The sequence below is a fragment of the Oncorhynchus mykiss genome, chromosome 9, assembly GCF_057628025.1.
Source record: "Oncorhynchus mykiss isolate SJ-2025 chromosome 9, ASM5762802v1, whole genome shotgun sequence".
NCBI lineage: Eukaryota > Metazoa > Chordata > Actinopteri > Salmoniformes > Salmonidae > Oncorhynchus > Oncorhynchus mykiss.
In genome coordinates, this window is record NC_143030.1 from 40,266,075 (window position 1) to 40,279,996 (window position 13,922).

Consider the following 13,922-nt stretch of genomic DNA (forward strand, 5'->3'; position numbering starts at 1 on the left):
ATATGACTGCGTGACCATGCACACCTCCAACTCAATCAAGTTTGCAGACGACACAACAGTAGTGGACTTGATTAACAACAACGACAAGACGGCCTACAGGGAGGAGATGAGGGCACTCGAAGTGTGGTGTCAGCAAAATAACCTCACTCAACGTCAACAAAAACAAAGGAGATGAGAGTGGACTTAAGGAAACAGCTGAGGGAGCACCCCCCTATCCACATCAACGGGACAGCAGTGGAGAAGGTGGAATGCGCAACAGCGCCTCTTCAACCTCAGGAGGCTAAAGAAATTGGCCTTGTCACCTAAAACCCTCAACTTTGACATATGCCCAAATGAGAACATCCTGTCGGGCTGCATCACTGCCTGATACGGCTCTCCAGAGGGTGGTGCGGTCTGCTCAACGCATCACAGGGTTCAAACTACCTACCCTCCAGGACAGCTACAGCTCCCGATGTCACAGGAAGGCCAAAAAGATCATCAAAGATGACAACCACCCAAGCCACTGCTTGTTCACCCCGCTACAACCCCAAAAGGTGAGATCAGTACAGGTGCATCAAAGCTGGGACCTAAAGACTGAAAAACAGCTTAGATCTCAAGGCCATCTGACTGTTAAACAGCCATCACTAGCACAGGGAGGCTGCTGCCTACATAGACTTGAAATCATTGGCCACTTTTAATAAATGGATCACTGGTCACTTTAATAACGCCACTAATATTGTTTACATATCTGGCATTACTCATCTATGTATATACTGAACTTCTGGCTCTGACAGAGATAGCCGCCTCGCTTCGCGTTCCTAGGAAACAATGCAGCTCTGTCAATGCTCATGCATGTATTTGTGTGTATATATTCTTATTCCATTCCTTTGATTTGTGTATATTAGGTAATTGTTAGATATTAATGCACTGTGTTTGCTACACTCGCAATAACATCGGCTAGCCATGTGACCAATACAATTTGATTTGAAATAACATTCTCCTGGCAGATCCCTTTTTTAAATGTGTATATAGACCAATAAAGAGGTTCTGTAACCATTTTTTGACAGACCCTGTAAGGAAAGCCTACCACATCTCAGTCTTGGTTCCAGTAACTGATGTAATAGCATGGACAGCTTGGTTTAGCCCAGGAGCTGAAGATTCAATTTTAAGGAAGAATGAAAACTAGGCTTCCCATGACAGTGAAAGTGCAATTAGTGATGGATGCAATTGCCATGCAGTTGCGCTCCGACAGTCAAATTACATTTGTAAATGCTTAACACATCCGTATTGACAAAACGAGTCATGTGACGACCATGAAGATGGCGCATCTTACAGTATATAGCAGTTTTCTGAAAATGTCTTGCCCCTCAATACCAGTTTGGACCGGCGGACAATATCACGAGTGTTAATTATCGTCTGACTCAACCCAATCGCGGGGACCCGATATCATGGCGTTGTTGATCATTGGGAATCCGACTTGGTAATGAACCACAGGCTAATGACTAACCTGGAAATACATAAATAAACCGTAAAAAAAAAAAAAAAATCAGTTCCTATCGAGATGCTGCTGCAACAATAGCGTTTGGAGATTTAGATGACCGTGTGTATTGGGTAGGTGGACACGGAGACTGCATCTTGTGTGACTAGGAGACACAGCGAGCAGAGCAGACCGGGAGATAAAGGAACCGCGGGCGAAGACATTGGTGGTCCATTTTATGTTGTTGCCTATAATAGCCTATATTTCTAACGAGTTGTAGCCTAGTCCCGTTCGATACATAAAGAGCCGGGGTTATTCCTATAGCTTTCATTTAGCCACATCCTCCCACGATATCGACAGAATGAGGCTTGGTCTCCAGGTGGGAAAATAACAAAAATCCCAAGATGTGGATACCGACAGAAGAGGAAAAAATCGGAGTTGGTGAGTCGATTCAGTATTTATCTGGCTATTTGTCTTCTTTTTTTTAATGAATTATTTTCAATGTGATTTACTTTTCTCATTCAAAACGGATTATTTTCTTATGAAGACGCGCTGTGACGATCACAGCTTCGGATTTGATATCCTGTTTGGTCATACAGGTTATTATATGTAACTGTAAGGTATTCGCATCAAACAGTCACAATGTCTAGTGTTTTAAATTCCTGTAATGAGGCTATAGCTTACAAAACACAAGTCTATCAGCTGTGCTTAATGGCTAAGGATAACCTGACAATAAGAAAAGGTAAAATATCGGTTATTGCGTGGGATGATATCGCCTAGTATAGGCATGCTACCTCTCTATGACTGTATCACCAGTGGCCATCCATAACCCAGTCCTACAGTATGCTTATCATTCATTCATACTAGGCTACATTGTATGTTTTGAAAATGCGTCAATAATTGTGTTCAGATAGGCTCTGACGCTCTTCAATGCCTATCTGAAAAGGCATTCGACTGGAAACCACGAGGGGGCAATGGGATAGCGTTATGCCAACAGGTGTAGCCTAGAGTCTGAGTATGCGCATGCTTACCTGTCGGCATTTGTAACACAGCGCCACGACTACTTAGCTACTACTACCATCTGTGATCTCCAATCACTATGTCATAATGCTCAAGCCGAATCATTGTGAAAAGTGCTAGTAGCCCCAGAGGTAATGGGTCATTTATATCAGGAGTATTGGAACTATCTGCAAAATGTTCCTGGCGATTTGAATGAGTCATGTTGAATCAGTTCGCTCAGAACACACACTGCACTGCTCGATAAATACCCAGACTCCAGAACTATTGATTTGTGTTCAACAAAGAGAAGTCATTGGTGGAGAACGGGAGAGAAGCAACAGTTTGAGAGCACACAGTGTACTGTACCTTTTGATTTAACCAGCCATCCTTTTCGTTTCGCTGTCCGCGGTGCTGAAAATTATGCTTCAACCAACCGCGTGTCGCTGTCCAGGGTGCTGAAACGCAGAAAGCAGCGAATATGACCAGCTTTTGTCAATTCCGGTGGCACAATTTTGTAAGCGCAACATTGCAGTGCACACACCTGATTCAGCTAATCAACTAATAGTCACGCGTGTTAGTGGTGGTTAGAACAAAATGTGAAACCCAGTACGTAGGCCCACGATTTGAAAAACACCGGCGTAGGCTACAGCCAGAGGCATAGGACTGCACACTGTTAGAAGACCCGCGGTGTCCATTTTGCTCTACTACTCAGAATTTTGCCAGAGTAAACAAGCCACATCATATTCATCAGATTTGTGGGCTGCTGCTAAGGTTTGATGCTTGATATTTGAAGCTGTCCTTGTGAAAACCATGTCCCATGTTGAAAGCTACAAACTGACATTGAGTTTTCAGTTTTGATTGGAAGTATCTACTTGGAGTCTGACTATTGCATTTGGGACACATTTTTTCATCCACCCAATGGTCAGGATTGGGGCAATTGTATCTGTTCCTAGATCCGCGTTTGGGGCAACTTCTACTATACAGTTTACAACGAAGTGCGGTATCTGATCCTAGATCTTTTTTAGAGGTAACTTCTACCATACTGTCTAAAAGCTGCTGTACTCTTCTCTGTGGGCCTCATTCCTCCCATCTTATCTTAATGGGCACAGGCTAACAAAGAGAACATGTAGAACCCAAATAATGAAAAATAGAATATCTCCTTTTAGACAACCTCATTATTTGTTTGCTTGTTTTTTTTATTGGACATAATACGTCTCTGTGAATGTCTTCATCACTATACAGTATCTCACCCCGTGTCCTCTTCCCAAACTTAGCAGGTGATTTGCAGGTAGTTCCAACAGTTGTATCTGGTGGTAGTGAGGTGATATGGTAGTTGGCAATAGCTGTACACATGACTGGATTCACTTCTCACTCTGGTTCAGAAACATCTGCCCCTCATGTGGCTCTGACATTGGCATGCCCTTGCACCTCCACATGCAACGGCTCAAGTGCAACTCAATATAGAAATAAGTTGAAGTCGGAAATTTACATACACCTTAGCCAAATGCATATAAACTCAGTTTTTCACAATTCCCGACATTAAACCTAGTAAAAATTCCCTGTCTTAGGTCAGTTAGGATCACCACTTTTATTTTAAGAATATGAAAGGTCAGAATAATAGTCGAGTGATTTTATTTAGGCTTTTATTTCTTTCATAACATTCCCAGTGGGTCAGAAGTTTACATTCACTCAATTAGTATTTGGTAGCCTTGCCTTTAAATTGTTTAACTTGGGTCAAATGTTTCGGGTAGCCTTCCACATGCTTCCCACAATAAGTTTGGTGAATTTTGTCCCCTTCCTCCTGACAGAGCTGTAACTGAGTCATGTTTGTATGCCCCCTTGCTCGCACACGCTTTTTCAGCTCTGCCCACAAATTTTCTGTAGGATTAAGGTCAGGGCTTTGTGATGGCCACTCCAATACCTTGACTTTGTTGACCTTAAGCCATTTTTCCACAGCTTTGGATGTATGCTTGGGGTCATTGTCCATTTGGAAGAATCATTTGCGACCAAGCTTAACTTCCTGACTGATGTCTTGAGGTGTTGCTTCAATAAATCCACATAATTTTTCTTCTTCATGATACAATCGATTTTGTGAAGTGCACCAATCCCTCCTGCAGCAAAGCACCCCCACAACATGATGCTGCCTCCCCCGTGCTTCACCGTTGGGATGTGTTCTTCGGCTTGCAAGCCTCCCCCTTTTTCCTCCACACATAATGATGGTCATAATGGCCAAACAGTTTAAAAAAAAAAAATCATCAGACCAGGTGACATTTCTCCAAAAAGTACGATCTTTGTCCCCATGTGCAGTTGCAAACCGTAGTCTGGCTTTTTTATGGCGGTTTTGGAGCAGTGGATTCTTCCTTGCTGAGCGGCTTTTCAGGTTATGTCGATATAGGACTTTTACTGTGGATATAGATACTCGTGTACCTGTTTCCTCCAGCATCTTCACAAGGTCCTTTGCTGTTGTTCTGGGATTGATTTGCACTTTTTTGCACCAAAGTACGTTCATCTCTAGGAGACAGAAGGCGTCTCCTTCCTGAGTGGTATGATGGCTGCATGATCCCATGGCGTTTGTACTTGCGAACTATTGTTTGTACAGTTGAGCGTGGTACCTTCAGGTGTTTGGAAATTGCTCCCAAGGATGAACCAGACTTGTGGAGGTCAATTTTGTTTTCTGACGTATTGGCTAATTTTCCTTTGATTTTCACATGATGTCAAGCAAAGAGGCACTGAATTTGATGGTAAGCCTTGAAATACATCCACAGGTACACCTCCAATTGACTGAAATTATGTCAATTAGCCTATCAGAAGCTTCTAAAGCCATGACATTTTCTGGAATTTTCCAAGCTGTTTTAAGGCACGGTCAATTTAGTTTATGTAAACTTCTGACCCACTGGAATTGTGATACAGTGAAATAATCTGTCTGTAAACAATTGTTGGAAAAATTGCTTGTCATGCACAACGTAGATGTCCTTAACCGACTTGCCAAAACTATAGTTTGTTAACAATAAATTTGCGGAGTGATTGAAAAATGAGTTTTAATGACTCTAACCAAAGTGTATGTAAACTTCCGATATAACTGTGAATTAGAAAGTCATGGCAATTTGAAGCTATGACATCTTGGACAATAATATGAATGGACAGCCATAATTAAGTAAAGCAGGAGATACAGCTAATGTCCAATTGGTAGGGGGATTACAGAGTTTGGTGTACCCTAAGCACCATTTCTTAATGGTTTTAACCCGCTGAGGACACAACCACTCATCACCTCCTTTGCTGCAGGTTGTTCAACAGAGTTTGAGTAACAACGCTTCTGGAAACAATGGGATTTCTGCTCTCATCAGTAGAAAGTTGAGCGTTAGTCCAATATGGCCTATTTTTAAGCATTTGTGTATGTGTGTGTTGCGTGCGTCATGTATGTATGTAGGTGGGCGGCATGTGTGTCTGGTGGCATCTGTGTATGTGTTCGTGAGTGTTTGCTCTTTTGAAATGTAATAAAAGGTAACGTGGTCATCAAGTAGTCATGTGCTCTCCACTGCAGATGGGTGCCATGCTCACTCAGACAGATCTGGTTGCTGTTCTGAAATCAGATCTGACAAAAGCACCCGGGCACTCGCGTGGCAGAAGTCCTTAGGTTAGCAGGACCCGAGAACAGCCCAGTGATGCGGTGTGTGTCTGAGTGAGCGTGCATTCAGGTCATGCTGAACAGCATGACTCATTGGGCCAAACAGAAAAGGCTCTTGTGTCATTTTTTACTTTGCCATTTGAGTATCTGGGACAGGGTTACTGAAATCTAGGAGAGAAGCAGGACCTCCGGGGTCTGCATGCTTAGTCACAATGCATCACTGGAATGGCTAAAGGAACTAATCTGTGATGCGCTTCACTGTGATCACCAGCCCTACCAGTAATGTTTTGGTTTGGCTCTGAAAGCATCCAGGAAGTTTCTATTCAATACAGCACTCAAATAATAGTAAAACAATCAGATTTAAGAATGAACTGCATACAGTGGTCAGAAAGGGTAAGACGCATTGTACATCAGTAATGTGATGTCCTTCAAGACATGTATTTCTCTGTAGTTTTAGATGATCTTGCAAGTAAAGATGCCGCAGTTTAAAGGGATAGTACACCCACGTTACAAAATGACACATTGGTTTCATTATCCGGCAAGCTTTCAATGGGCAAGGTATGACAGCAATCTGTGCTTTGTTTAAGTGTCCCTGGCACTGTTTCCAGTCATGGGACCAATATCAGCATTTTTTTTGCACATAATCTGAAAACATCTAGAATTGATTGTGAAGCTCAACAAAGTTGCTTATATATGATTTCATACGATGTGTGAAAGTTTCTGATATTGTCCCGTGACTTGAATGGGATATGTCATTTTTTAACATTTGTGTGAACTGTCCCTTTATCATCCATCTGCTAGTGTACTCCTTTCTGTACATTCTTTATGGTACCATAAAGCCTCCTCAGAAACAATGCTCACCCTCTGTGTACTGTTGTTATGCTGTCCCTGTCAACAATTTACTATGTAAATACATTGCTTTTGCTTCAGTTCATGTGAAGTTGCCCCAAAAAGAGATGTAGGGTTGCATTTACTCTTGTTGGTGGGGTTTGATGCTCGCTGCCCTTTAAACTGCCCTTCAGGGCATAGTACAGTACAATCTAGTACAGTATGTCTGTCTCTCTCAGCTTTGTTTTCCTGACCATGTGTGCTGTCTGTCTGCTAAATGTTTCCATCAACACAGAATCAAAGCTGAACAGAGAGAGCAGTAACCTACTTACCTCCATGTTCCATTAAGCAATATTTACAATGAGTGATGTGTATGCCTGTGGTGAAATAATAGATAGATCATTCTTGGATGACTGTGACTTCAGTCTGGAGTTCATTATCTTATCGCCAGAGAAACTACTTTGATTTTCATTTTGATGAATAGTTCTATAAAACATTTTTTTCCCCACGTTGTGTAATTTTGATGACCACACAAATTGGTGCATAGTAATGATAATTTTGTGTGCTGTGCATATTTGAACGAGGCTATTTGCATGGTTGATTTAGCCTGGGGACTGAGAGAGGGACACACACTGTAAAGACCTAGGTTGAATAGATAGACAAACTATACAAAAGGCTTTGTAGACATCCATGTGATATAAAAGTGAACAATGTAAACACTGTTTTAAAAAGCAAGGATCAATTCAACTGAGCTTTTTTTCTTCTCTTGTTCACTTTACAAACCTAACAAAGGATGACTGATAACTGCCTGTAACTCCACCACATTGGTTTACTAATTTACAAAGCAACACTGACTTAACCTTGATCTCTGTCATCTGTGTAGGCAAGTCTCTTTCTCTGTGTGGGTGTGTGTAAGTAAGTCGCTTTCTCTCTGTTGGTGTGGGTGGTTGGGTGGGTTTGTGTGTGTGTGGCCCTTCTCTGTTTTCACACTGCAGGGAGCACAAAACTGCAGCATCTGCCTACCATCATTGTACATTGTGGGCCCACATAAACTGCTGTTAAAAAAATGGCTTCAGCTGAATCTCTGCAAAAATAAGATTAATCTGAATTCCAAAGTTGAGGAATTAAGGAACAACTTCCTAACAGTTATGCCATATTCAGACTTAATAGCTATCATAAGCAGGCTCCTCAACTAACATCAGTTTGTTGCAAATCATCAACAGTGGCACTTCATGCAACCTAATACTCTAACATAGTTCATACATTTTTCCTTTTGCCCATTTAGATATTACTCTCACTTCACTACTTTTACTGTACATTTCTGTCTTGGCTTGTGTTTTCCGATGAGTGAACACTGCCATTACCGTTCACTGTTGGCTACTATTTTACTCACACTGGTTGTTGATTGTGGAAATGCCTTGCTTCTGCCAGGTCTCATTTATCACACACCCTACTGTACTCGCACATCAACATTTTCAGTTTGAATCTGAACTCAACTGTTGTTGTTACAGTCACTCCCTGTATTGCTGCATTGTACAGTAACTATACTGTTGGCCTGTGATTGATAGATGGAAAAGGAAGTGAGTTCAATACTTTTTAGTAATGCAGATTTGCTTGTTTATTTCTGAGTTTGCGTCTCAAATGACACCTAATTCCCTATACAGTGCATTACTTTTGAGGCACAACATGGGGAATAGTGATGCAATTGAAGATACTATATAGTGCATTACTTTTGAGGCACCACATGGAGAATAGTGATAAAACATGGATCCACATTTCAGCAAGGGAATATTTCAAATCCAAGTAAAGAGCAGAGTCAACAGAGCCTGTGAAATAGAACCACAATCTCCAGTGAAACAGTCCCATCTTGTTCTGAAATGGGCACTCTGCTGAGGGTCTCATAATGGTTCCAGTGTAATTAAGCAACTTACACAAACTAGGGGACATTAAAAGACAAGGACTTTGAAGTAGAGAATGTTTAGGCCAGGTTGGTAATAGACCTGAAGCAGAGTTAGAGAAGGGGACAAGAAGATCCCTTTTCAAGTCTTTCTCTCTTGTCACTTAGATGGTTATATGTTCAGATTATCTCGCTCCATCTCTCTCTCTCTCTCTCCATCTGATCTATGCCCTGTGCTTGTGATTTGGACCCTGTGCGCAGCAGCAGCACATCTATATTCCTGCCTTTTTTAAAATGCCCAGATCCCTGCAGCAGTTATACAGGGAAGAAAGCCCTACAGTTTTATAGATGATCTGTTGCCATAGCTACCGTAGCAGAGGAACTAAGTGCTCGTTTCCTACAAACCGAACAAGTGCTCTGGCCTCTCCCTTCTCCCCTCCCCCCACTCATTGGGTCCCCTGACTGGGTCATTAGCATAATGACTCACACAGAACTCTCCTCCAAGGGCCACCATTTGTGGGTTTTGGAATCGTGAATGGAGCCCTGTCGTCGCCAAACAAGTTTGCCTTGTACTGAGGCCTGTAGACATTACATCTCTGTTCTGCTGTTAAGTTACTCTGCTCCTCGACTGATGCACCATTTAAGAGGTATTAAAGGTGGTACTCTATAGTACGGGTCCCCTGAAGATGGCGCTAATGCATCCTTAATCATGTTCTCTGAGTCACAGTATTTGATTCAGCCAGCAGTACTCTGCATACTTTAAAGGGCATTGGTTGAGTTTATGCTGCAGTGAGAACAAACAGACAGCACTCAGTTCAGCATTGAAGATTTATGCACAGATATGATGGAGGAGCGTTTACCCCTACTGTTTAGCAGCAGAATATGTGCTATTTGTAGGGTCCATATTTGGAGACTTAACTTTACATTGTATTAAAATCAGGAATGCTTAAGAATCAATTGCCTTTTTAAAATGCCTACACACTTCAGGGAGGGGGGCCTGTTTCCAGTTGGTTGAGCTGGGGCTCCTTTGCGAGGACTGTTTGCAGGAAACGGCTTATTTAAAAAAAAAAAAGAAGCTGTTAACAGCTCGGCGACAAACCAAAACACATGCTGTTTGAAAACATGACTGATGGGGAGGGATGCACCTCGTGGAAAGTAACACAAGGATAAAGCCAAGGACAGAGTATCTCATCTTTAGGCTGGGCACTTGACTGTTTCTGTTTACAGGAAAGGGATGTAATGATGAGCAGAGCTTTGAGTCTTTGAGTAATATCTATTCACTGAATAAACAATATCATAAAAAACAAACACGTTGGCTAAAACAGAAACAGACATAACTTCATGAAGTTTATAATGTTTACCCTTTTTATTTTTTCTCAGTTATTTGTAACTTCCGGGGCTCAGTATGTCAGGCCCTGGTTCTGGAGATAGGAGAGACGGTGCAGATCCTGGAGAAGAGTGAAGGTAAGAGCTGCTGAATAACAGTTTATAGAGAATAACATTGTATAGTATACTCACTTTACCTTCATCTAAAAAAGCACTTTGTGGTGTGTGTGTGTGTGTGTGTGTGTGTGTGTGTGTGTGTGTGGACATATCAACCAGCTGAACAGACTATGAATCTTTGGTTTCTCTTTAGGTTGGTACAGAGGGTTTTCCACCAAGAAGCCTTCAATCAAGGTAAACACATCAGCCTTTTCCTTTTAGAATCACACTTTACATTCACTGCTTGTATTGCCGCTATTATTGAGAGTGGTCCTGTTTGACCAGGCAGCTATCAGCCACTGTTTGTTTGAAGCTATTTATTCACAGCAAAGTGATTCCTCATGCAAACCTCAACTTCAGCATGCTTACTTTTCTTAGTGTTGTCATGTTTGGGCACCGCAATTAGTATGTGTTAGGTGCAAGCTACCATATTTTCTCTCCTCTCTGTGTGGCAGAGAATACGATGCACACTTTGGATTTCTGGAGGCGTTGTATTGGATGAGTAGCAGTACATATACAATAAGAGTTACACCATTTATTTTATCAGTTCACCTTCCACACCCACACATACATACTGATGGATCATCTGTGTTAAAAAGTGTTTCTACCGCTCACACAGAGGCCTACAATGTGGCACTGTGTTTACTGTACACTTCATCTTGCTTCCAATGAGATGAGTGCAATGGGAGAATACGTTGGTACTTGCATCTAAGATAAAAAGCATGAAGCCATTTGTGTTGAGAGCGAGAGACACCGACCCATCCATCCACCCACCCACTATCAGGCGTCTCCTGCTAGTACATTCCCTCCAGAGAGCCTGCTCAGGCTGCTGTTTTGACATGCAGTTCCATGTAAACTGGCAAACCTCACCTCCAGGTAGAGCTCCATTAACACACTGTCTCCAAAAGGTACAGTAAGATGCACAGAAATGCAACAATACATCACGAAATGACAAACAGGGTTTCCTTTCGATTTGAATTCGATTACAAAGTATGCAGGCATTCATCTTAATTTTTTCTATGGTATTATTAGTACCTGCCTGCACCTGTGGAAGTTTGTTGGATGTGTACGTACACTATGTTTGAACTAAATGGGTTCAGCACCTCCAGGCAATGTTCCACTATAGCTGCTGCCATCGATCTGTTCTGCACTGCAGTTCATGGTTAATATATATTACTGACGCATCCACTTCCGATCCAATCAATTGTTCAGTAAACCATGTTTATAACTGTACCTGTTTTTTCGGCTTCATGTTCCAAATCAAAATGTCTGACACATGATACCCATCACTGAGTAGCTTTTTATAAAAAACATTTCAAACCCCCTTTTTCTTCACAATTTCGATTTTGTCTCTTCGTTGCAACTCCCAAACGGGCTCGGGAGGCGAAGGTCGAGTCATGCGTCCTCTGAAACATGACCCGCCAAACTGAGCTTGCCTGTTTAACCCGGAAGCCAGCCGCACTGTGTCGGAGGAAACACCGTTCACCTGACGACCGAGGTCAGCCTGCAGGCGCCCGGCACACAACAAGGATTCACTAGAGCACAATGAGCCAAGTAAAGCACCCCCCCCCCCCCCCCCCCCCTCCGGGGCAACCCTCCCATAATCTGGACGACGCTGGGCCGATCGTGCGCCACCCTATGGGACTCCCGATCACGGCCGGTTGTGATACAGCCCCAGTGCCTGAGACCACTGTGTCACTCGGGAGGCCTCATTCAGTCAGTATCTTAATAAGCTGTGAAACCAGTGAAGAACCTGTGATACCTTAGTCTGGCCCTGGTCCCAGATCTGTATGTGGTTTTACTCCTCTTCAATGTCATGACAGTGATAGACAATACCTCTGCTGTCTCATCATTCTTCTGAGTCGAGCTGAAATAAAAGGTCAGTCAGATTGAGTTGTCAGGTAACATACTGTTCCAGAAAGACACACTAAAACTCCTCACAATCCTGCCAGATAGCTAGAGGTCTTATGGGATGCCAATGCCCGTTCTGCTCTCACTACTCTCATCAGCTAGTTACAGTCCCCCACCCATACGCCTCCATTTTTATGTACTCTTCCTCCCACGCTCCCTCACTTGCCCTCATACTCTCCCTGAGCTGCCACAATTAACTGTGCTCACTGTGCCCAATTCATCACATCTGGCAGATTAGAGCCAGAGAGAGGAACTGCAAGGGTGGCAGTTGGCACTGTTCTGTCTCTCATGCCCTTCCCAGCTAAGCGACAATTGGGGCTGAGCTGCTGCATATTCAGTTTGTGTGTGTCAGAGAGTTAGAGCAGTATTAAAATAGCCACAATCTAAGCGTAGCTTGTGGCTACAGTAGTTTTTTGTCTGTCAAGAACTCCGCTCCTCTAACTACTGCTCCACATTACAGTTGACCAATGCATATCATGTACAACACAGGGACACACACATGCAACATGTGGGGCATACTGTTTACATGCATGCAGAGCACAGGACTACGGTCTTCAGTTGCAGCACCTTGCTACATTTTTCTCTTCTACTTCCGCCCTTTCCATCCATCAGGGTATATTCCCAACCAACTATGTCCACCTGAAGAAATCCACAGTCACCAACAGAGGGTGAGTCTCTTCCTGTTAAATCATATGAGCCCAGTTTGTCAGAGATACATTCCTGGTTTGAAAATGATTGGCACCCTTGATAATGATGAGCAAAAACTACTATATCAAGTGAATAATACAAATACTGAGCTATATTGTCTGCAAAAACAATGGGGAAATTATATTATTTTACGACAATTGCTCAGAGAAAGAGATTTTGTTGAAACTAAAAAAGATGAGGGTCAAAGTTATTGGCACCCCTCTGTTCAATACTCCAGCACCCTCCCCTTGCGAGGATAAAAGCACTGAGCCTTTTTCCTAAATGTTTTATGAGATTGGAGAACACATTGGGAGGGATCTTAGACCATTGCTCCATACAGAATCTTTCCAGATCCTTGATGTCCTTCGTCTGTACTTATGGACTGCCCCATTCAATTCAAACCACAGGTTTTCAATGGGGTTTAAGTCCGGAGACTGTGATGACCCTTGCAAAATGTACAGACGAAGGACATCAAGGATCTGGAAATATTCTGTATGGAGGAATTGTCTAAGATCCCTCCCAATGTGTTCTCCAATCTCAGAAATGTTTGTTTCTTTCTCTGAGAAATTGTATAATTTCCCCTTTTGTTTTTTTTTTTGTCGTTGCATACAACAGGTAAATATTTGTATTCATTTTATACAGTCTTTTTTTTGCTCAGCTTTATCAAGGGTGCCAATAATTTCAGATATAAGGTGGAGAATCACTGGTTAATGGAAGCCAAAGGAAGCTCTATATTTTCCACAACATAATGTAGAGCTGCCATTGGGTAAGATTTATTAATCAACAATGGGGTGGTGTGTGCATGTCCCACCCATTTCTGTTGCCTCGTTTCCCTCATCACTGATCTGTGAGGATCTGTAGTTAAATGGCATTAGGTCTGCTCTGCCAGTGAAGCATGCTCCTACACACACACACACACACACATACTACTCTCCCACGGACACACACGACACCAGTGGTCATCCGAGTTGTGTTGCTGTTTAAGGCACACAAGGTGTTCATGGCAGTGGAAGCCGAGAGAGGGCAGTGCAAAGACA

At 42.6% G+C, this 13,922-nt stretch overlaps 1 protein-coding gene across 2 annotated transcripts in view; it reads left to right on the forward strand.

The window, feature by feature from the left end:
• The first annotated feature begins 1,074 nt into the window (after positions 1-1,074).
• The window catches only part of LOC110531948 (dedicator of cytokinesis protein 3), a 60,883-nt gene continuing 48,035 nt past the window's right edge, over positions 1,075-13,922 (forward strand). For both annotated transcript variants that reach the window (XM_021615487.3, XM_021615490.3), the window contains exons 1-4: positions 1,075-1,897; positions 10,186-10,269; positions 10,442-10,482; positions 12,811-12,866. In XM_021615487.3, the coding sequence (XP_021471162.3) occupies positions 1,861-1,897; positions 10,186-10,269; positions 10,442-10,482; positions 12,811-12,866 (218 nt within the window). In that variant the 5' untranslated portion in view covers positions 1,075-1,860. The remainder of the gene's footprint in view (positions 1,898-10,185; positions 10,270-10,441; positions 10,483-12,810; positions 12,867-13,922) is intronic.